This window comes from Cydia amplana, chromosome 11, assembly GCF_948474715.1.
Source record: "Cydia amplana chromosome 11, ilCydAmpl1.1, whole genome shotgun sequence".
Classification (NCBI taxonomy): domain Eukaryota; kingdom Metazoa; phylum Arthropoda; class Insecta; order Lepidoptera; family Tortricidae; genus Cydia; species Cydia amplana.
The window spans coordinates 9,353,783-9,379,518 of NC_086079.1; the positions used below are offsets into that span (position 1 = coordinate 9,353,783).

Below are 25,736 nucleotides of genomic sequence, written 5' to 3' on the forward strand. Positions count from 1 at the left end.
AGGGATGATGACACATGTTGAATTTTATAACAAAATCTAGTAAAATAGATAGCAAATGAGCAATTTATCACAATATTGTATATTAAATATATGGAAATAATACAAAAATACAGCACCTGAAAGTTTCAAAATTAAAGTTGTTTTTTAACTTTCAAAAGCAAAATAAGTAAGGATACCGATATTCGATTTCTCACATTTTACCCAAAAAAAGATTGTATGGCAACTATATACATAAACGCAATATTTCAGCGACAAAAATGCAATTTTCTTGTTTTGTTCATACTTCAAGATGCGCTCTCAATGACCTTGACGTCACGTTCACATAGCGATTTGTTAGGGGCGTTTCGCGAGTGAAGTACGACTGTTGGACTTTGACTATCATTTCTGACTTTTGTAATGCTTTAATGAAATGGGTCCCATATAGACATTTGATCCTAAAAAAATAAACCTGATTGATTGATACCATTAATGAAAATTTGTCATCTAGCCTATTGTCTGCGGTAGTATGCATGTCAGATCTGACTGCCTGAATTTGCCAACGTAAGTGCACTTGTTTCAATAGGGAAAAGGTATAATAATGTGCGATCACGGTGCACGGTGTTTGGGCCTTCTGCTACCTACAATATGCGTTATTTGTACTTTAGAGAAAGCTACGCAGCTCTATCTCATGGGGGCAATTTCGTGAACTTCTGTCCATTTATTAAGAACTTTTTTGCTTAGAACTCATAAAGGTAATTTTCGTTGAAAGTATTTTACAAGCTTGTATTTATCTTGTAATGTTTGTATGTATATATTTATGCATGTATGTTCAGGTCAAATTTTGCAAGCTAAATTAGACCCACTTCCCATTATTCTATTGAGCTGAAACTTCACATAAATATGTAAGTTGGGTGATTGCAATATTATGGTACAGTCGTGTTGATCTGATGACACAGGAACTCGGTGATTAAAACAACGCAGCCTAATTATGTTTGGGTTTGTTAAAATTGTCTCGATAAGTATTAGTTGCCTGTTGAAAGAAAGGTACAGTCGGCGATAAAAGCTTGTATGAAAATGTTTTTTTTTTTACAAAAGTTATCATTTTCTCGTTACATACAACCTTTGGCTGTTAAAAGGTGTCTAAAATATATATACGTTGGTATGTAATATTTGTTCAGAATCAAGTAAGTTTTGAACTCCTGTCGCATTTCTGAAAAGAAAAGAAAAGAAGAAACCCTCATGTCTCATGAATCATAAAAATCCTGAAGCCTGGTCTACAGGTAACACGAACCTAGCAATCCCGTCGACGCTCGTTTTAAATTAACTTTATTTAATTCAGACCTGAGCATTCGGTAATGGGCTTCAATAAACAAAGTCGGTGAAAAGCAGGCGATCTCCCGTCTGGGTAGATGACTCGATTTATCAACGGGGGTTTCATTTGGCCGAATAGAATATTTGATTAAATTCGGGCCCGATTGCAACTTTTATGTATTCCATTTACATCTGGCCCCTATTTGACATGTAAGTACAACTGTCAGATTTCGCGTCCACACATTCAACAGTTGAATAAATCGCATGTTCATCAAGTGCGGAAAATATCATTTGGTACAACCAATAATTCAACAAATATCAACTTTGTTTTATTACTACAAAGGTTTATAATGGTTTGGTTTGGTTGTCACCTAACTGTGGATTGCTGATGTCAAATTTTGACACGGAATTGTTCAGATTCAACGGGAGTTCAACACGATACGTCAAACGTCGCTTGTCGAATAAGGCACCTTAGCAATTCTTGTGTTGATGAAGTAATTTCCGGTCCATTATTACAAGTTACGCAGAAATATATATTCAAGTTATTTTTCCGTATACTAGAAGTATCAAAGACGACTATTGCGGCTGGCATGACTATAGCTGCGAAGTAGTAAGTAAATTGCGCGACATGACGTCGTCTGTCTTTGATGTTCTTCGTCATAAGTTGAGCCTAAATAGTCACGTACCTAGGATATTAATTTGCGACATACCTTAAGCATGATTTCGATTAGTTATGTAATTATTATGCCATACAATTTAATTCTTAGATCACTATCACTACCTATCTGCATCGTATCTTATGCAAGATTTTGTCTGTAATTTGTGCCTGATATAGCTCGTCGATTAATACCTAAATCGATTTGGAATCGCAACAATATCGAAATTGACCCTTGCATGCAGTCACCGTGTGTAAACGACCGAAGATACACTTACTCGTACCTAGGTAGAGGCATTCGGTCGCTTCCTCCACGGGACAGGGTGATTGCCTCGTCGTATAGGTACTCCTAATACGAGCAATTAAGGATTGCGAGGCCCATCTCCTGCACAAGGGAAATTCAATTTGTTAGGCTTGATACAGTTTGCTTATTTACTTACGTTGATAACATTCAATAAACCCAGAACACATCGTATGGTTTAGAACCTGTTTAGAACTTTGTTGTAAAATCGATTTTGTATAAGTCATCTTTAGTAAGAAAAATAACCGATTTCTCAAAACAGTTAGGCCTTAATTTTATGGTCTCCATCTGTATTTCCAACTAATCGAATGGCGCTTTCCAAGGGCTAATGCATTAGATACTATAAACTTAACTGCTGCTATTTTTATACTGCGCAAGAAGACATGAGCATGCGGTTTTAGCATGATTATACAAAACAACTTAGGTACTTACTGGCTAAATAATATAGGTCATCAAGCGACCTGTTGCGCTGTAACCCGTGCTCGCACTGCTCGCGATCCTCATGATGCCCGGTTGCCCGCCCCTTGCCCCCCCCCCCCCACTCTCTAGTATAATGTACTCTATACTCGGACGCACTAGATTATGTATGTAAAGTCGCCATCTATATCGGAGCGGCCAAGCTGCTCAAAAATATCTAAACAAGCAAAATGAAACAGTCCCTTGAGTTATCAATATTGTCCCTTAGTTTCCCTGTGTAACACTAACCCTCTAAAGGGTTGGCAATGCGCTTGTATAGTACTATTAATACTCTAAAAAAGAGTAGGTACAGCTTTCATAGGCTACGGTGACTGCTTACCATCAGACGTGTTGTACTATAGATACTACAGAAGGATCTTAAGAAAGGAATACCTTGAATAAATACCGAATAAATGGCCTGGCAAACAATACCGGTTTCAGTAATGTAGCTTGCAATAAATTAGTGGCATAATAGGTATTTTCTCGCTCGCACTGTCTGTGGTTTATTCTATTATTCAGACGTAACTATTCAGACGTGGTGAAACGAAACACCGCAGGAATATGTGTTTCAGTAAAGGAACGTTGTGACGTGTAGTCCGTGCCAATTTTTGCCAATCTGATTAAATTGTCTGATCAGGCCGCGTAGCCAACATAACATGCCAATCGCTTACACTCCGTAGTGATCGAAACGCAACTGTCACTGTCGCACTTAAGGCCTGTCCAGACGAGAACAATTTTTCGCCAATCTGATTAAATTGTCCGATCAAATTAGGACGTGGGGGATGCAAACGCCAATTTGGCCACTTTCACCAATTTAAAATTTATGGTGAAATTTGTCAGCTCTAAATTAAAAAAAAAAAGCCGGCCAAGTGCGAGTCGGACTCGCGCACGGAGGGTTCCGCACCATCAACAAAAAATAGAGCAAAACAAGCAAGAAAACGGTCACCCATCCAAGTACTGACCCCGCCCGACGTTGCTTAACTTCGGTCAAAAATGACGTTTGTTGTATGGGAGCCCCACATAAATCTTTATTTTATTCTGTTTTTAGTATTTGTTGTTATAGCGGCAACAGAAATACATCATCTGTGAAAATTTCAACTGTCTAGCTATCACGGTTCGTGAGATACAGCCTGGTGACAGACGGACGGACGGACCGACGGACGGACGGACGGACGGACGGACGGACGGGCAGGCCTTGATATAGAAGAGTGAAAGAGAGACACAAAGCGTTTCGTTGTCGAAGCGATAGTGAATGTCACATTGTCTAGGCGGACAGGAGGTGCGGGCGCAAGAATACCAATACCAGTTTTCACGTTTTTAAATTTAGAGCGCTCAATTATCACCATAAATCTTAAATTCTCATTCTAAATTTCAAATCGGTCAATTTGATCGTCCCGTCTGGACTGACCTTTATGACCAATAGGTCGGGGAGTGTGTCCGGCTAACGAGCTATGAGATTGCAATTCGAAGCATCTTCGTTATGAGCGACGACGGGTCGTTACGGGTTTATAGGTAGTGCAAATAAGTGGCGTGTACTCGTAGGTGTCAGGTGTAAATATACCCAGGGCCGGATTAACCCTAAGGCAGAGTAGGCAACTGCCTATGGGCCCCGCCTCGGCTAGGGGGCCCCGCCTCGGTTAGTGGGCCCCGCGCGCGTCAAAAAAAAAAATTGTTTCTTATCGTAAAAAAAAAAATTATGGTACCTACTTATACCTATCAATATCAGTTTCTCAGACACACAATCATTAGATGATTATGTAAATTATGTTATTTTATAGCTTTTAAAGTCTGTAATGTCGAGCACGAATTTCAGGCTCCTGAGGGCCTAAAACCTCATCAATGGAACTTCGGCCCTCCGAGTAACTCTTGTACATATGACACATATATTATTGTTGAGTAACGTTTGAGGATTGGTTCGTGTCAGAGCGCTGCACGCTACTTTCTTACAGCTCGATCCTCGGCGTCGCTTTTTAACAAATATCAACATTGATTTCAGAAGCTTGGCCTTTTGCCTCGCATGAAAGCCATTGAAAGCTCACCTCGCTTGTTATAAGTACGCTTTGGGCTTTTTAAGTAATGTGGAGATTGCTGAGCTCGACCTTCAGCCAAAAGTGAGGCTACCTCACATTTTGGTTTGTCTTCCAAATCTCCTCTTCTTCAGCTTAGCCTTTGGTCTCGCTGCGCCAAGCTCGGGCTGCGGTCTCGCTTTTAAATACAATGGACATTCGTTGGCGTCTGTGCTCTAGCTGAGCTTGTCCTGAAGCACGGCTTTGACCTCGCATGAAAGCTCGCCTTACTGGGGAACTTCGAATTTTTAGGGCCGGCCCGGCCTTTCTAACACGCTCTCACAATTTTTTTACAAAAAATTTCGCGCTCGCTACGCTCGCGTTTTTTGCTGGTTGACCACCCTACATGGTAGCTTAACTGGTCAATGAATACATGGAAAATCATTATTAGTAGTTTAATTAAAGTTATCTTTTAGTTCTGACACTTAGACATATTTACACCTCTAAATAAGTAGATTTTTTTTCTCCATGTATCTGTTTTGTTTTTATTTTAATATTATTATTATAGTTTTTTTTATGTAATTCGACATTAGGAGACCTTATACATCTCTAATTGTATTACGTTAGTTTGATTTGGTAGTTGTATTTTATAATTGTTGGTGTATTATTATTATTTTTTTGCTTGTATGTAAATTCAATGTTGACGTGTAAAAGTGCCCTTGTGGCCTATTTGTTGAATAAATGTTGAAGTTTGAAGTTCGGATCGTCTCAACCGACACCTGAAGGTTGAAATTAAAACCGAAAACTTACTTCCCTGTACTGAACATTATGTATGCAGAATTGACTATAAGGGGGCCCAGAGCATTGCACTGCCTAGGGGCCCCGACACGTTTAATCCGGCCCTGAATATACCCATAACATATAACAGATGTTGATTGTATTACTTATGTATGCAAATTGTAAGCTGACCTATATCTATAGTTAGATTAAGATGACAGTCCATTTCCAACCGCAGCTGCACTACTGTTCATTTTACTATGGAAATTGACAGTAACAGCGACGCGTTCAGTACCAGTAGTGCAGCTGCGGTCAGAAATGGAATGTTACCCTTAAATTGATAGTGACGGCCAAAGTGGCCAATATATCGTAACACACCTTTGTTAGGTACCACAGAAATAAAGATGTCTCCTAATACATTTGGCCACTTTGACCGTCACCATTTGTTTGATGCTGACTGTACAACAATTATGGTGTAGATACATAAAATATATGTATTGAATGTCAATATTGCAGTGAGATCAAGAAAGTATATTAGTCTAAAAACCTATAATTACGTTTTATATACATATACCTACGTAATTGTAGGTACGTAAGTGTTGGTAGGTAGGTAGGTAGGTGCACTATCGACCAGTGGTAGTACAGTTGCCAATGGTGTCCGGTAAACACTAGTACCATCATCACCCACACCGTTAACTGACAGTTCGTAAACCTGAGGGCCTACCGCGAACCACGTTCGACGTGCTGCCTCTCTGTCGCACTTGTAAATTCGTACGTACCTTATTACAAAAGGCATAAGGTCCACCGATAGACAGTTACAGTGTTGCTATTTGTACCTATAGTATCTATTTATGCATACCTACCTATCGATCTTTGTGAGCTATGAAAAATTTTGCTCGGCCTAAACAAGCCTCAGATGCATATTTCAGGTGGTTGCTGTGCTATGAATTTACCAAGCTTTCGTAAAGATTTTCGCAACATTGAAATAACAATGTTAATTGAATATTGAGCGGGATAACCAACATTCGGAAGGAAAACGTTTTCCATTGACGAAACACGACGAGGCGGAGCTGAGGGCTGAACGGGAACTTCGATACTGATTTAGGATACCTACCTATATTTTGTAATATTGAAGGACTATAGGTAGGGTTCGTGCCTGAAGGTAAGAATAGTTCCAAATGTTGCAATTAGTACCTAAGTAGTTTTACCTACATAATCATATCAAATCTTAAACATATTGTATGTATAATGTTAAATTTCCATTATTATGTTGATATTGAGATTAAAGTTTATGTTCCGTAATATTATTAAGTAGGTATATAGTAAGTTATATATACTTAATTTACAGTGCCCTTACAGGTTTCATAGCTTGTTCACCATTCTAATCAGGGATGTTGCGAATATCCGCATCCGCATCCGCAACCGCGGAACTTCCGCATTATTTTTTTGGAACAGCTCGGTACAGGAACGTCTTAGCTTCGGCGTAAGTGCTAGACTGCTAGGTAATTTAGTCATTAACCAAAAAAACCTATTAGAAATGACCAGTCAAGCGTGAGTGGGACTTAATGTACGGAACCCTTGGAAGGCGAGTCCGACTCGCACTTGGCCGGTTTTTTGAAATAAAATTTACTAAAATGTAATATTTGACGTTTTTTATGGTACTATCTTGACATCCGCATCCGCGGATGTGAGCCTTTAAAAACTCGTATCCGCATCCGCATCCGCGGATGTCAAAAAATCGGCATCCGCAACATCCTTGATTCTAATGTAAGACCTTATTGTACCTATGAAAGCAATAAATTACTAAATTACTGAATAATTTTAATACCGTTTCTTGATACCTTAAGTAAGTAAGGTTAACCTTTTCACGTGGTAATATAATCGGTTGGAAACTAGCGATCCTCGACCACCCAGTATCTACTACTAGCAACGCGCATTACCGAAGTTTCATTGGCGGCGAATCCCTTCGTATTGATTGCCACATCCGGGAGTCCTTAGCTGGGAAATAGCGAAAACCTCGTCCCGGTCAAGTAAATATTGATAGAAGAAATGCACAGCTATACTAGCATATATAAAAAAAGATATATTCAACGTAACATTATTTGATAGACCGGTTTGACGACCGGTCTGGCCTAGTGGGTAGTGACCCTGCCTGTGAAGCCGCGGTCCTGGGTTCGAATCCCAGTAAGGGCATTTATTTGTGTGATGAGCACAGATATTTGTTCCTGAGTCATGGTTGTTTTCTATGTATTTAAGTATTTGTATATTATATCTATCGTTGTCTGAGTACCCACAACACAAGCCTTCTTGAGCTTACCGTGGGGCTTAGTCAATTTGTGTAAAAATGTCCATTAATATTTATTTATTTATTTATTTTATTTATTTATTTATAGGTACTGAAATAGTAAGTAATAAATAATTAATATAACGACGTTAATAATTAAAGTAGCATATCTGCGAAACGATGTCTTCAAAATAGAATGAAATTGTAAAATAGACTAAATGAAAAATTAAAAGGTCATCAGTAAATTTAATGCAAATAAGAAATCTGTTTGTTTTCGCAGATCCTCTCTGCAACCAAAACAAAAAGTTTTACTCTGTAGTCTCTGTATAGTTGGCCCCCTCTTTACCCGGAACATTATGTTGTCGAGTGTTGGGGTCATTAGGTTGTTACCTTTTTGTTTGTGTAACATTCGTTTATTTGATCTATGTACATACACTAATCGCCACTTGCACCATTATGTTTTTTTTTAACGATTTAACCGCTTAACCCCGGGATGGTGCAAGTGGGCCTTAAAGTATTGTGCTACAAATTTCAAGCTATGAAGAAGAGTTATTAACCGAATTGATAGTTTTTTTCCAGTATTCATAATGAAAATATCAGACGAAACTAATCTTGGCTCTTACCTATACCTATACTAGAGTCAATAAAACACTATAATAAGTAGATCTCTCTCTATTTTATTTTTATAGAATTAGAAAGTAAGTAGATATATCGTTACATATATCTATATCGAAAGTTGTACCTAGTTATGCAAGTAAGCAAGAAACTACTGTACTACGGTAAAATAAAAGCAAAAGTTGTTTCCTAGTTTTGATACGCATGGGAAAATAAGTTTAGAATACTCGTAGTTTAGATTAGCTAGATAGTTTTTCCCCGGGTTAGTTAAGTAGTTGTATTATAGAGTCTGTGCGGAAAGAGAAGAGTCGTGAAATGTAGGGGAGCTCATACATTCTACGACTCTTCTCTTTCCGCACAGACCCTAATCTAATGAATGTGTAAATGTTTGGTAAATAATGAGCACCTCGTAAATACCTACCTTTTCTAAAAAAATCACGTACAAATAATAAATACCTATATTTTAGTTGTTTGTTGTATTTTCACGCTCTTATTAAATCGTGCAGATATTGTTTAGGTCTGTAATTACGTTACTTGCGTAGTAACGTAAGTATCGTAATTTTTAAGTTCGTTTTTTAGCATTAGAAAGAACTTGAAAGAAGGTAAGCGATTTTGGCATGTCTTTTAATTGAATAACACTTTTTAAAAATCAATAACTATTACTTATGAAAGCAGAAGACTATAAAAGATCGTATTAGATTCATAATTGTTACATATTTACCGTAACTTATTTTTAAAATGTGTTTTTCAATTAAAAGACACATCAAGATTGTTTACCTTATTTCTAATGCTAAAAAAACGAAGTATTAACAATGTTCATAATACAAATACAACACGAGGAAAGATACCTTTTTATTCGGGCCGACACAACTGTACATGCCTGGGCAGTGCATATATTATGCACAAAGTTAACAACGTGCACCACATGCGATCGTACGAGTATACCACTTCGTGACTTGGTGTTAGGTATTTTCCCCGCAGTTGATTGCAATAGTCAGGATATTTGTCAGGGTTTTGTACTTATTTTACACTGGGTCACCGACATTCGTTTTACAAAGCTCAGGTTCGATTCGACCTCATATTCTTACCAGTTTCTCCGACTCCGTCCATCTAGTCATCGGGCAGGTTTGTTCAAAATCTCAAGTTTACTAACGGTTTAATAGAATCTCTTAGCCTCCGAAAAGACATTTGATGCCCATTCTACAGTCAACGGGGAATGCTCTGGGTTTTTTTTAAATTGGGTAACAGTTTTGTTTTATCACCGCATCTCCCGCCAAAGACACAAAGCTTATCCCCTCTTCCTAGATACTTGGCATACCAAAAAAAAAGCGAGCATCACGCTCATTACCTTGATCATGTAAAGCATAGAATGAAACTACAGCCTTAGATTTTCCTTTGTGAGTATTTAGGTCGGCAACATTTGGATGACAAATGGAGTACAAATGTAAATAACATTGTACAGCGAGTTGCAAAAGTGCATGGACATATATTATTTACGGAATTCATTAATAAAGTGGCTATTATATTTTGCGGCTCGGTGTATCTGTTTAGAAACTTGAGTGTTTTGAAAGCGCAAAGGGAAATTAAGCCCAGGCCTTAATTAGGCCAAGAATTATAAATAACAAAAGACCGTTTATTAGAATAAACTAATTGGGTGCTATTGGTTATAAGATGAACACAGCATCATGGATATATGTTACCTTAGTCTAATCGGATTGAAGGTAAGCTCGAGGGGGTAACAAGTAATTTTAATCGTTCTGGATCAATGAAATTTACTAATTAACTAACCGGGACCAAAGACGGAAATATTGGGAAACCACAAAGCTGGCTGTTGTAACCTAATTAAACCTAGGCAGCTTTGCATATAGGCAATATTGGCTTTGAATCTGTGGGACAGGTAATCTAAAATATACTATCGAGGTTAATTCGATGATGTTATAGGGTAGTTAGTGTAAACACAGTTTGTTGTTATTATGTAATATATGATACCTAAAGTCGAGATGTCGTTGATCGAATTTTACTTATAATTGACATGTAATATTTAATAAAAAACATAGTAGGTAAGTATTAACACTTATAAGAGCTGGAGCTACTACGTAATATTGATATAAACAAGCCCACTGGGGAACATGGCCAATCTGCGCACAATTTTTAATTCGCGTATCGTAATATAATGTAAAACATCCCTCCTACTACGGCACCAGAACACTTGCTGTTTTCATAAAATGTTAATGAGTGCACATAGGTTAACATTATTTGATACCTTTATTTATTTTTTCTACTCCCGTACTTTTATTTGTCATTTAAAGGGTCGTGCACACACCTTTAAACCCCTCTCTTATAGTTGTCAAGACAAGTCTTTAGTCTATTCCCCAAAAAAGTATATGTGCATACACGCAGTATCTTTTTGGCACTTTTACGATACTTCGTGTAATCACCACTTAAAAAATATTGTATGGAATACATTGTTGCCAACCTAATGTTAATTGTCATTTCTGACAGATGAGTGAACCATAGACATGTTTTGGTTAATCATCATCATCATCAATTTTCATCTTTATAGGACTGTATCTCCTAAACCGTGCGTCGTAGCGCAAAAATAATCAAATTTTCGTTCCCCTTTGAATCCCAGTAAGTAATATTTTAAGTAATATTTAAAAAACACAAAAAACAAAAAATAAATAAAAAAAAAGAAATAAAAATGTTTATGGGTTGTATCTCCTAAACCGTGCGTCGTAGCTCAAAAATAATAAAATGTTAATTCCTCTGTAAGAAACCCCTAATTAATATTTAAAAAAAAAAGAACAAAAAAGAAAAAAAAAGTTTATAATGCTGTATCTCCTAAACCGTGCCTCGTAGCGCAAAAATAATCAAATTGTCGTTCCCCTTTGAATCACATAATTAATATTTAAAAAGCACGAAAAACAAAAAAATATAAAAAAAAGAAAGAAAAATGTTTATGGGTTGTATCTCCTAAACCGTGCGTCGTAGCGCAAAAATATTAAAATGTTCATTCCTCTGTAAGAAGCCCCTAATTAATATAAAAAAAAACACAAAAGAGAAATAAAAAAAAAAAATTATAATGCTGTATCTCCTAAACCGTGCGTCGTAGCGCAAAAATAATCAAATTTTCGTTCCCCTTTGAATCTCGTAAGTAATATTTAAAAACACACGAAATACAAAAAAAAAATAAAAAAAGAAAGAAAAATGTTTATGGGTTGTATCTCCTAAACCGTGCGTCGTAGCGCAAAAGTAATAAAATGTTCATTCCTCTGTAAGAAACCTCTAATTAATATTAAAAAAAAAAGAACAAAAAACAAAAAAAAACTTTATAATGCTGTATCTCCTAAACCGTGCGTCATAGCGCAAAAATAATCAAATTTTCGTTCCCCTTTGTATCACGTAAGTAATATTTAAAAAACACGAAAAACAAAAACAAAATTAAAAAAGAATGAAAAATGTTTATGGGTTGTATCTCCTAAACCGTGCACCGTAGCGCAAAAATAATAAAATGTTCATTCCTCTGTAAAAAACCCCTAATTAATATTAAAAAAATTATATAAAAAAAAAAAATTATAGGGCTGTATCTCCTAAACCGTGCGTCGTAGCGCAAAAATAATAAAATTTTCGTCCCCCTTAAGAATTCCACGCACTGAACAACCTATCATATTAGGAAATTAAACAATCATCATCATCCATTTTTATTATTATTTCATTGCATTTCAAAGTAAGTGCTTGGTCGTAGAAAAAGTATTGTATGCAACGTTGTTTAACTGAGTCAAAAAATACTCGTGGCGTCTTTATTAACAATTTTCGGCTTCGCCTCAAATTGTTACTCACGCCACTCGCCTTTTTTGACCCCTCTTAAACAACGGTTGCATAAAATACTATTAGCATTCGCCAGTACGCCACTGTCGCTATCGGTTCATTTTGAGGGTTCCGTAGCCAAATGGCAAAAAACGGAACCCTTATAGATTCGTCATGTCTGTCTGTCTGTCTCTCTGTCTGTCTGTCCGTCTGTCCGTCCGTATGTCACAGTCACTTTTCTCCGAAACTATAAGAACTATACTGTTGAAACTTGGTAAGTAGATGTATTCTGTGAACCGCATTAAGATTTTCACACAAAAATAGAAAAAAAAACAATAAATTTTTGGGGTTCCCCATACTTAGAACTGAAACTCAAAATTTTTTTTTTCTTCAAACCCATACGTGTGGGGTATCTATGGATAGGTCTTCAAAAATGATATTGAGGTTTCTAATATCATTTTTTTCTAAACAGAATAGTTTGCGCGAGAGACACTTCCAAAGTGGTAAAATGTGTGTCCCCCCCCCCCCCCCCCTGTAACTTCTAAAATAACAGAATGATAAAACTAAAAAAAATATATGATGTACATTACCATGCAAACTTCCACCGAAAATTGGTTTGAACGAGATCTAGTAAGTAGTTTTTTTTTAATACGTCATAAATCGCCTAAATACGGAACCCTTCATGGGCGAGTCCGACTCGCACTTGGCCGCTTTTTTTTGTACCGGTTACATTACATTTGCTCGTATATACGTGCACCAATAATGACGTCATGTATAAGAACTTCTTCTAGTTAAAAGTTTATCGTCAATCGAAGTTTTATATCGCTTACTGAACAAATAAATGACTTTCTTTAACAAGGTAGATAAATCTGCCAAGTAGAACTTCAAAGAATCTTCATTTAACTTTTTTTTCAATAGTTCATCGAGGTGATCAATTAACCTACTCGGAATATTGTCGTTGTTTATTTATGTGCAGAATGATAGTCGAGGTTCAGGCCGATTTGGGTTAATTTACAATGGTTGACTTTCCGAATTAGGGAATAACCGAATGGTTAGATAGTTCGCTCGATAGATTCACATCGAAAATGTCACACGTTACCTTGGTCGCTCCCTTGCTTTAAGACGTCGATTGACGGACCGCCCAACGTCAAATTTAGCGACCACTTTAACGATGACAGACGGTTTGGTGCAACCGAGCGTTAATCTAAGCATTTTGTACAGGGTAAAAGAAACAGACGGTTCCTACTTCGAGGCGTTCACGGCACTATCGTGGAGGCAAGAGAACCGTCGGTTGGCGGCGTTGCGGCTCGCCGAGGCGCGTGCCGAGCGGCCGCCGCCCGCGCCGCACGAGCTCGGCCTGCCCAGCGTGTCGGCACAACTGTCTCACAAGGAGCATGAGCATCTTTATACAGAGGTATTCAAAAGTAGAACATGTAACGTCAAGTTTAATCTATGATGCCACGTATGTACGCACGTTGTTTGTAAATATACCATGCAACATAGCATAGCCCTTTGAGGCTAACAACTAGCATGACCATCTTTCAAGTTATCTTTTGGTTCAATGTCCTATAAACTTAGCAGTTCTTTCAATCATAAACTGGTAATTATTACCTATTATGCCTTATTAGTCTTATTACAAATAAGTAAGGTCTAACATTGATCAGTTAATTGTATTGTTGTAATATCTTATAAAATAAGTTGTCGTTAACCCTGCCAACGCTAACGGTCTCCAGGCACGCGAGTCCCAGTTCCACCTCGTCCTTTCTAGCACACATTCCTTTACGTCGACATTTTTTCATTAACGGGCTACCTCAAGCTTTACCTGTGACGTAATTGTTTTCTAGATCCGCGTAAGGCCACGAGATATGTTTTATAAGGCTAGTGCCATGCACGTGTCATGTGGGGATCATTGTGTGTGAAGTTTCTGTCTAGTGGAACAATTATTAATTATTGTTGTGTGGAAGAATTATTAAATTGCTGTTTGCCGTGCAAGTATGTGCTAAAGCTCAAATCGCGGAATAAATCAGATATTGTTCTCATTTGAAACACTCGTCGCGTTTATTTGTCACCGGTTTCACTCCCAACGCTAACTACAATGGAGCTTAGGCTTAACGGAGCGGGTGGAGTGGTTACCGGCCGAGTGGTATTGAACTTTCTGCGAGGGGTTTGTGATTTTGCACTTGACCGGGGCTTTATGCGACTGCTAAAGGGCGTTTTAAATAATTGCAGCTATAATAAACTTTATTTATTAGTTACTGATTTTTTCTTAAATTTTTCAATTATTTGTTCTAGTCCTGATAACCTGACACAATAACATGATATTGGGACAATTTATATTTATACCTATTGGAAACAAGAATAGGCACTGAAAAAAAATTCTGTAAAAATATTTATACCTTTATTGCTTAGAGAGAGAAGTACCAGCTATTGAGAAACATACGCAGAGGTCGCAGAGATGTACCTTTTTCCCGTTTATGTTAAAATCCACTGATGCTGGTCAGATTTTTTATCTTACAGATGACAAACAAACAAAAATTGCTCGCTCTCAATCGCCAGCTGCCACAAAAACGTTTGTTTTAGGTGTTGTATTGCATCGAGAACGCAGTGGGAGCGCCGGCCCCGGACGGGCAGTTCGCGGCTTACAAGGAAGACATGGTGGAGTACGCTCGGCGCGCGTTCAGGGTCGCGCCAGAGGTGCACGCTCGGGCGATCATGGCGGCAGGCAGCGAGCGCCCGCCCACGGTCGTACTTGGCTGCACGGTCATCGAAGCGGATGGCTTGGAGGCCAAAGATGCCAACGGTTAGTCTCAAATATTATTTTTAGGGTCAGTGACGCACAAAAGGCTTAGCAAATTATGAGAATCAAAAATCAGTAGGTAGGTACTTAAGTCACTCGAACAATGATATAGGTAGATTAGAAATGCTTTTGTAGTAGGTACATGCTCGACAAGCGTAGCACCCTGGCACGTACCACATTGTCTATAATAAGTATGAGTAATTATTGAGCTAATATCAAGTGAACTGTTTCTACTCCTCCAGTCTAAGCTGATACCTGAAATGTTACCTAATATAAGCTCTATAAGTAATACTATAGGGAATCAGTAGGATATACCTATTTTTTTTTCTCAAAATGTTTCTATGATGAAAACACTGTTCCATGTTCGCATTAAATGCTTATTCAAAAATATCTCCTTTTAAATTTCATTCAAGTAACGTTGAAAACAACGAGCTGCAGGTATCTTTTAATCTTTTTCCGTTATGGACATTAACGTGAGTTAAAAAGGAAACGTGAAGGCCAGTCCGAGGCTGCCGCGCTGTTCATTTAGATGCAAATAGGTAGACAGCACGGACGGCTTTCTCCGGACAGTATGTGCATCCCTATGATAGACCAAGGTTGCTATTCCCAATAGGCAAGGCCCTAAGGCATACCGGTACATATGTACGCCTCGAAATCCTTACCAAATGTGCGGTTTTTTTATTACAGCCTGACCTCGTTGGGAGAATATTCTAAACACTTTAAAATGATAATATACCCTAGTCTCGCTTGACGACATGTGACGACAGAGCGTATATATATGATAAGATTGATAAGGGTCACTGGCAGTAGCAACCTATTCACTTTTGCTTTAAAGAGACTTTGGACTACATCACACAAGAGCGACAAATCGCTCGGCAGTCCACCTTAAGAATTGACGAAGAATTTTTTCTCGTGCTTCGTCACATCCTGAAGATACAATTGAACGCAATTTTGCAAAAGGGATCCAACGTCACAATAAAAGAATTGAATATCGAACCTCAGTGTGAACATTCATTTGAATGAAGATTTAGTGCCGGTTGGTTTCCTTTCTCAGAAACACGTCCAATTATTTATGCTGGTCTGTCTTTGTTAAATGCTCGCCTGAGAATAATAAGACGAGAAATACAGGACCAGATAACAACTGGGTCGCAATATTTAATATCCGTTTAAATTGTACATCGGTACCTATCATTTGTATTAATGATCAAGCTTTGAGTAGGTAGGTAAATACCTACTCAAAGATCTTTTCTCGAAAGTTTATTTATTTAAACTTTATTGCATAAAAGGAAATTACCTAGTTTAAATACCATATTATAAGGCTTTTCTCAAAGATGTATTTTATTTTTGAAATTTGATACATCGAATATATTATTGAGCATTTACCGTAACGATTATGATTAATTAACGAAATGATATCTTTTGATAGCATATACTTTATTCGAATATTGTGCTCTATTTACAGAATGCTGGTAATATTTTATTTTACTTTGAAATTTCAAGCATACTTAGTTAAATTGGAATATTATCTTTTTTAAAAGAAGCATTCGATACAGAATTACAATTCCATCTGCGTTCGTCGCAGGAAAGAAAAGAAAACCGTTCCTCTGTTTCCATTGAAGTTCGGTAGGATGTATGGGTGGAGTGATCTTTACAAAGTTTTCCACTCTACGGGCCAGCCAGGGGTCGGTTACGTGCCGTGCATAGACCGCTACACGAAGACTCCGCAATATGAAGCATAGGTAAATTAACATAGGCTTGTCTATGGCTACGCAATAATCAATATGGCACGCCCTTTATGGGCATTTTTCTACCAGAAACAGTAAGGGGCAATCTTTAGAACTAATTATTATGTTTTGTAATATTTTTTAACTTTCCGATACAATCACGCTTATATACTCAAAAAATAAGTTATTTATTATTAAAATCCATACATAGATAGTATGTCGTCAATGTGACTGCGAATAAAAACTATTAGTTAACCTTAGTGCAGCAAGGTTCTTGAATGGTTACTTTAAGAGTGTTGTACAACTTCATCCAGTGGGTACCATGTAGGTAAGTGATCTGTGATGCAGGTACGAGTAAAATCCTGCCTTTTCCTCGCGCACCGCAGCCGGCTCTCATCATATTCGTAAATTATAAATATGTAGATGTATGCTGTTCTTTTTGTTCTTTGAGGATAAATAAATAGGGGTATTTTTGCTGTTCTCTGTAGTTCAGGCAAGCTCCCTGCAGTTCTTAGAAGGATAAGGGATGACTCACGCTAGACCGGGCCGGGCCCGGGCCGAGGCGTCCGACACGTCTTTTTCTATGACGGCTGATCGGTGATCATGTGGTGCTTTCCATAGAAAACGAAGCGCCGTAAGCTCCGGCCCGGTCTAGCGTGAGTCATCCTTAAGACGCTGGTTGTGATGTTCCTACTTTATTTGCATGCAACATTTACTTATAAGTAAGTACATACATATTTGATGCATGATGTCAACTGAAATATTGCAACTACTTAATATGTAAATATTTATTTAATTACTACATACTAATACAGTAAATATTTATTTAATTACTGGAGTTCCTGTAAACCACTTTTATAATTTATAAAATAAGCGGTTTCCCGGTGCATATTAATATTTATTTACCTCGCTCAAGAGCATGTAATACAATTTCCGACAACATTTCAGAACCAGGCTGCATCATGTTAACTTTGATTTTCCACTTTAAACTCATGTTTTTGCTAAAACACCAACAGCTCATGCCAGTAGCTTTATGTAGTATAGGTAAGCACATATATTGTACGATCACCTTCAGATATCTCTTAGCTACCAAGGTGTTCACAAATCTCTTAATATTATCAAGACATTAAAGTGCATAATTTTGAGCACTTTGCCCGCTCCGAAATACCTGACGGTGACTGCACTGGCCCACAAATTCGCCCACATAATTTTATGATTGATGGCAAACATTTATATTAAAAATTGTTAATGGCCCCTCCGTCTTAGCATAGATCACATTTGAAAAGTCATAGTAAAATGCAAAAGAAAGTAAAAATCAAATTTTCCTTGACGAAACCTCGTTACAACAGTTTTCGAAATGTTTACGAAGTTGAACGTCATTCAATTACTCGCTAGGAATTTAACAAACCGTTTTTAATATATTTATGCACTGGGTGTCATGATAAAATAAGAATGTAATGAGAACGTAATATATATATACTGTTTTCTGTTTACGAATGTGACTCTTTTCTAAGGTTACAGAATTAATGATATTATGTAAAAAGACTACCGAAAGCCAAATTTTATCATCATGTTCAAAATTTCATTATTTGTGGTTGACTCTAATTATTTTTATCTAAACGCAAATGCTAAGAAATTTATCAGATTTTTAAATTTTAAATAGATGTCTCATTACATATTATATGTTTACCCTAATTACATAAATTGGGCAAATATGTACTTCGTTTGCAATTGAATCTCGGCAAGCATCACGAATTTAGTTATCTGTTTTTGTTTAATGCTTTTAATCCGAGAAAACAAGCCTCTCCCTTTGGTGCCCTTGCTATTGTTTTAGTATTAGGACCAAGGGCCGACGTGAACACGTGCGCTGTAACCCCTTTGTTCATGTTTATTGTGAAGGAAGGAATGTTCTAATTGATTACCTTAAACTTCTAGGATACCTAACGATTATAACATTGTTCAATTATTATTTACAAAGTTTCCTAACTTATTGGACTCGTGCCAATGGGGTAGTTATCAAACAAAAAAACAACGGGTTGCACTCCGGGAGTGCCGACAGAAGTGAAAACTTAATGACTAGTCCAAAATGTCTGCAGCACTATGTATAATTGACCCATCCTCCTTTCTATTGAAAAACTTTAGTTGCTGGCCGAAATTGCTGGTCAGTGAGCTTGTTTAAAATTCGAAATTCAAATTGGTAGCGTTAATTGTTTAAAATTCGAATAGAAATTGTAAAATTACCTTGCAGACCACGCATCTAAATATATTTGGTCATGATATTTTGAGTTTTATTCACCAGTACTAGAGTTCACTTTTATTAACGATTTCATCAAGATGTAGCTTTATTGAATTATATTTGAGTGATATAAAGTTAGAATGTAACTGTGAAATCCTCGTATTTTAGCCCTTACAAGATTAGAACCTTTTTCATGTAATGTCATTGAGTTTTTATTTATTGATTTAAATGCCATCTAAATGAGTGGCCATCTAAACCTTACGGTTACGTGATCGCCTTACGCTGTCTCGAGTTTATAATTTTTTCCCCACCTCAAAAAGTGCCCAGCGCCGCTAAAGAAGTTTTCACTTCAAAAAAATTGACTATGCTCTATCTATCTGTGTAACTGGTAGGTACTTACAAATACCTACCAGTACTACAGTTGACACGTAAAAGTAGAAGAAATATTTTTTTGCGCGAAACATTTTTGGCCTTTGTATGGAAGGTTGGGTTGGCCGAATTGGACGACAAAGTACGCAGTCGGCGAAATATGTACGACGACTATGCACCATAAAAATATCAACTTTCATGGGACAACATCTTCTCACGGGTGACTGAATTATATGGGAGTTGATATTAGGGCCACCCCACATCTAGCGTCTTTCGAGCGTCGGCGTCTGGTCAGCGCTATGGAAAATGACGTCGCTGCGCAGTTGCGTCGACGTTGCGTCGAGCAGCGGCCATAGAGTTGTAGACGCCGACGCTCGAAAGACGCTAGATGTGGGGTGGCCCTTAAATAGTCTTTATTATGTCCAGGGTTCAGCGACCCGTACTGCATGCTGGGCATCCAGCCTGCGTCCCTGCCGGCGTCCCCGCGCGCGTCCGAGGACGAGGGCCGCAAGCACGGGTTCCGGCTCAGCTTCAAGCGCCGCGACGGCCGCCAGCAGCGAGACAGCCTGGGCCGTCTGCCCGCCAGATACATCAGGGCCACTAGCGTCAGGCCGCATACGCTGTCGCCTAAGTGGAATGAGAGCTTTAAATTGTGAGTGCGATTAAATTTTATAATATTTAGGGTCAATTGGATAGTCAGAAGATGATATTACGAGATTTCTATATGGATGATTTGCTATCCGGCTTGAAGGTCCACTCTTGTTTGGTAACGTAGCAACTTGTTTCAACAAAGTCACCAAATCGTCTCTAAATTGAATTGTACCTATATGAAGTTTAATAATGTTGGCGCAACCGGCCCTTACTAAGCGGACCGAAACAACGGATGCCAAATGACTAGTATTTTTCAAATATCTTGGGTACGGTCACAGATGACATTAACATCTGTCACCGCACCCAAGTTTTTTGTGAAATACTATACTTAATATGCGTTTTACTACCTACCAAGACGTCAATACAAAATAATGTAATACCAATACCATTACTTTAGCTAACAACATTTGTAAAACCAATAATTGCGAATCTGAATGGGAGTATATGACAAAAACTAATGTAAGGTATATACTTAAAGGCGAAAAGAGTATTTTCTGAATAATAGTTGAAACTACTAACTAGGTTGTTACAGTTAATTCGAAGTTCAATTAGGTACCTAGTGCAAGCGCTCAATCTATTATGTTATCAGCCCTAGTAGCACGGTCGCATTTTTATCGTTTGTCACCATGCCTGTCACGTTCTAACTAGTATGTAAGTGCGAAAGTGACGGGCATAGTGATAGTCGATAAAAATGGAACCGTGCTGAGCCCGCAGATTTCTTAGGCAGGTTTTACCTTGATTCTTAAAAGGCACCTAGGTAGGTACATATATGATACTTTAAAGCTAAAGCTCATTATCTCAACGTTTTGTTGTCTCTAATGGATGTGCATTGTGCATCTTACATACATGGCTTGTTGTAATACGATATGATATGCATGTAAATAAAGCCTTTTTGTTGCCTACTATTGATTGATTATCTATGAGTACTTATGACACATATGTTTAGACATCAAATGTCATAGGCTTTATTCAATGAATAAATTATATTGAAAATAGATATTGATTAAAATACAAAGATATGGAATATTAGCTTTAAATGTTGTTTCTCTTTCAGGTAAGAGTTTTAGTTATTATTATTTCAGTCTGTATTATTATTTAAATATCATTGTTTGTAATAAAATTTCCTCTTTCAGAGCAACACAATTTAGTTTTTATTTCGTCGTGTCTCAACGGACACTATAACTTATTATAAAACAACATTTCTACAGCTATTCTGAACCACCATGGAAAAACTTAAGTTTGAATTTCTTGTGAAAGCGGGCGAAGATCCGAAAACAAATGTATGCTGCATGACGTCGATTACAAATGCGGACAAGAATATTTTTTTGATTCCGGAAAAACTGCAACCAGTGAGACTGCACGAGACGATTATCAAAACCCCAGCATACGAAAAAGTCAAACTTACGTTACAAAAAAGACATGATAAGAGACAAGTATGGATATCAATGACACCAGAACAGATAAGTATTTATATGGATGAAGATGGAAATATGCAATTTAAAGGATATTTGTTAGAAGAAATTACACTTGAACCTCAACTACAGGCGCCAGCTGCGGGTATTTCAGAAGAGGCATTGGCAAAGATCTTGGAGAATTTTGTTGATAAAAAGAGAGATATATCCAAGAATCAGAACATAAAGAAACTGACCGAGAAAATGGTTTTAGAAAAATTTACGAACAAAACGACAAATGCAAGTCAATGGCTGACTACTTTTGAGACTGAGTGCCGTCGTGTAGGAATAGAAGAGGATACACAGAAGATCGAGACGCTTAGGTTGTTTTTGGAAGATTCCTGTTTGGACTGGTACAGGTCAATGATAATTAAATTTACAGTGGACTCGGACTGGTCGCAATGGAGCAAAATGTTTTGTGAAACTTATGCCGACAAAGGTTGGTCGCCGGTCAGGTATGCAATGTTTTTTAAATATAGACAGGGATCTTTACTCGAATATGCTATAAAAAAAGAAAGGCTTCTGCTAGAGATAAATAAAAAGATGGATAAATCTACGTTGATAGACCTTATTGTTATAGGGTTGCCAATATTTGTAGCTGATAGGATAGACAGAGAAGATCTAAAAGAAACTGAGGATTTATTTAACAATCTTAGAGGTTTAGAACACTTGGTGAACAAGAAGATTTGGGAAAAAAAATCGGTGAGTCTAGAAAATAAGAATAAGGAGAAGAATGGAAAAGATTATCATCCATGTAGAATTTGTGAAAAAGAAAATAAGGGAAACCGGTACCATCCTGAATCGTTGTGTTGGTTTAAAAATAAAAATACTGATGGGCCAAAACGGGAGCAAATAAGAAGCGTTAATCATTCCGAGTTAGAGGTAGAATTAAGTGAAATAGATCCAAAAAACTTGTGATTCCGCCATTAATTAAAACTGAGCTATTGTTAAATAATACTTTACAACTTCTAGGAGTTTATGATTCAGGGTCTAATGTATCTTTAATAAGTTCGAAGTTGTTGCGTATTAAAAATAATACAATTAGCAAAAAAGGTGTAACTGCTTACTTGAGAACAATTGATGGCGTTAAAAAACCTATAGGAATGGTAACTTTAAAGATAAAGATTTTTGATATGGAACATGACGTTAATGTGTTCGTTGTAGATGAGAAGAATTTTAACTATGATTTTTTGATTGGGTTAGATTGCATAGGGAAATTCCGCCTCACCCAACATGACACTTTAGAGATTACACAAAATACACAGATGATAGAAAATGATAAAAATTTCGATACCGGAAATGCTATAATGTATCCCGGTGTATCAGATTCCGAAACAGAAGAAAAACAAAATATAAGCTTAAAACATAATGATTTGTGTTTAGAAGAAGAAACTCGAAATGAAACAAATAACATAATATATGAAATAAACTTTAATGAGCACATAGAGGTTAAAAATTTTGATGTTGCAGTGAGTCATTTGACTTCGCAGCAGCAATCTGAAATAGACGAACTGATTAGTAGATATAAAACCCTTTTTGCAAAAGATAAGTTTGATATAGGTACGGTGAAAGATTATGAGGCACACATTGACCTACAAATAGAGAAATATTGTAGTAAAAGACCTTATAGGTGCACATTTGAAGATAGGAAAGAAATAGAACAACAGGTATCACAGCTATTACAAAAAAAGTTGATTGAGGAGTCGTATAGTCCTTTTGCCGCGCCAGTAACATTAGCTTACAAAAAAGAAGACGGAAGAAAAACAAGGTTGTGTATAGATTTTCGAGACTTAAATAAAATTGTAGTTCCTGAATCACAACCGTTTCCATTAATTGAAGACTTAATGGTTAAAACAAGAAAGTGTAAATTTTTCTCGGCATTAGACATAAACTCAGCTTTCTGGTCAATTCCTATGAAGGTTGAAGATAGGAAAAAAACTGCTTTTGTCACTCAAGAAGGGCATTATCAATGGACCTGTCTCCCTTTTGGTTTGAAAACCTCACCTGCCATTTTCCAGCGAATACTGAGTAGTATTATAAGAAAACATGGATTATCAGATTTCACGGTAAATTATATTGATGATATTTTAATATTTTCGGAAACATTTACAGACCACATAAAACACTTGTCTTTACTGTTGGAGGCAATATCAAATGAAGGGTTTAGATTGAAATTCTCAAAATGTAACTTCGCACAAGATTCAGTTAAGTATTTAGGTCATGTCATACAAAATAATACAATATCTCCGCTAAAAGATAATTTGATTGCCATTAAAGATTTCCCTATACCAAAAACACAAAAAAATGTTCGCCAATTTTTGGGTAAAATAAACTTTTACGGAAAATATGTTCCAAATATATCAGTAATATTAGACCCATTACATAATTTGTTAAGAAAAGGACAACTATTCGTGTGGTCAGAAAGATGCCAAGAATCATTCGAGACTATAAAAAAACTATTGTGTTCACAACCAATTTTAGCAATCTTTGACCCAGATCTGCCCATACACATTTACACGGATGCATCAATCCAAGGCATAGGCGCGATTTTGAAGCAACCTCAGAATAATGCAGAGGAGAAACCTTGCGCATATTTTTCAAGAAAATTAAATGATACTCAGAAAAAGAAGAAAGCTATATACTTAGAATGTTTAGCGATCAAAGAAGCAGTAAAATACTGGCAATATTGGCTCATAGGGAAGAAGTTCACAGTTTTCTCAGACCATAAACCTCTTGAAAAGATGAATATTAAGGCTAGGACGGATGAAGAATTAGGAGACCTAACATATTACTTATCACAATTTAATTTTGAAGTAGTTTACTCTCCAGGGAAATACAACATAGAAGCAGATTGTTTAAGCCGGAATCCGGTATTAGAACCAAATGAGAATCAAGATGAAACATTAAAAATCGTAAACTTTATCAAATTAGAAGACATAATAGATGATCAAGATAATAATGAAGATATAATACAAAATAGAAACAAACTGAAGTTAAAAGATAATGTATACTATAAGAATATTCGAAAAAAAGATAAAATTATTCTAACAGAGGATTTTTGTAAAAAGATAATTGAAAATACACATAATTATTACTGTCACATAGGCATAAAACAAATGGAAAAGAAAATAAAACCTTTCTATGTAGCGAAAAAATTATCAAAACATATCAGGGAATTTTGTGATAACTGTGAAATTTGTATAAAAAATAAATCCAGAGGAAAATTTAAATTTGGATTAATGTCACACTTAGGTCCTGCTACATTCCCGTTTGAAATAGTGTCTATTGACACTATTGGTGGATTTGGGGGCTCACGCTCCACAAAAACATATTTGCATCTACTTGTAGATCACTTTACAAGACATGCCTTTATTTTGACATCTAAAACACAGAATGCTAGTGATTTTATAAAGCTTGTTCAAAAAGTTCCTCAGGGTAATAAAATTGGCACGATTCTCTCTGATCAGTACCCAGGTATAAATTCAAGAGAATTTAAGCTCTATTTAGAAAATGAAAATATTCCCATTATATTTACTGCAGTAAATGCCCCATTTTCTAATGGATTAAATGAGAGACTAAACCAAACTCTGGTCAATAAAATCCGATGTAAGATTAATGAAAGAAAGGATAAGTTAGCATGGACAACTATTGCTCACGAATGTACTCAAAGGTATAATGAAACGGAACATACAGTGACAGGGTTTTCTCCAAAATATTTGTTGGAAGGACAAAGTGTAGATATTTTACCGATAGAATTAAAGCAAGGAGGAACGAGGAAGAACTTGTTAGAAGATAGAAAAATTGCGTTAGAAAATACTATAAAGTCACATAATTATAATAAAAAACAATATGATAAGAATAGAAAAATGTGTGATCTCAAAGTAGGAGACTTAGTATTTGTTGAAAACGGAAATCGCTTAAATAGAAAGAAACTTGATGAAATAAAAGTTGGTCCATATAAAATCTTAGAAATAATATCAGACTCAATTTATAAGATAAACACGGGACACAGGAAATTAGAGTCAAATTTTTTTCACATAACGAAACTTGTTCCAATATCAAAAGAATCTTAAGTGTGCTATAATATAGTAGGTATATTTTCTCATAAATATCATAATCATAATATATTTATGAGTGGGGGGGGGGGAGATGTAAATAAAGCCTTTTTGTTGCCTACTATTGATTGATTATCTATGAGTACTTATGACACATATGTTTAGACATCAAATGTCATAGGCTTTATTCAATGAATAAATTATATTGAAAATAGATATTGATTAAAATACAAAGATATGGAATATTAGCTTTAAATGTTGT

At 36.6% G+C, this 25,736-nt stretch overlaps 1 protein-coding gene across 1 annotated transcript in view; it reads left to right on the plus strand.

Moving 5' to 3' along the window:
- Positions 1 to 25,736, plus strand: part of LOC134652022 (BAI1-associated protein 3) — a 117,441-nt gene that overhangs the window by 21,969 nt on the left and 69,736 nt on the right. The window contains exons 4-6 of the mRNA XM_063507174.1: positions 13,413 to 13,605; positions 14,772 to 14,991; positions 19,744 to 19,969. Coding sequence (XP_063363244.1) covers positions 13,413 to 13,605; positions 14,772 to 14,991; positions 19,744 to 19,969 — 639 coding nt within the window. The remainder of the gene's footprint in view (positions 1 to 13,412; positions 13,606 to 14,771; positions 14,992 to 19,743; positions 19,970 to 25,736) is intronic.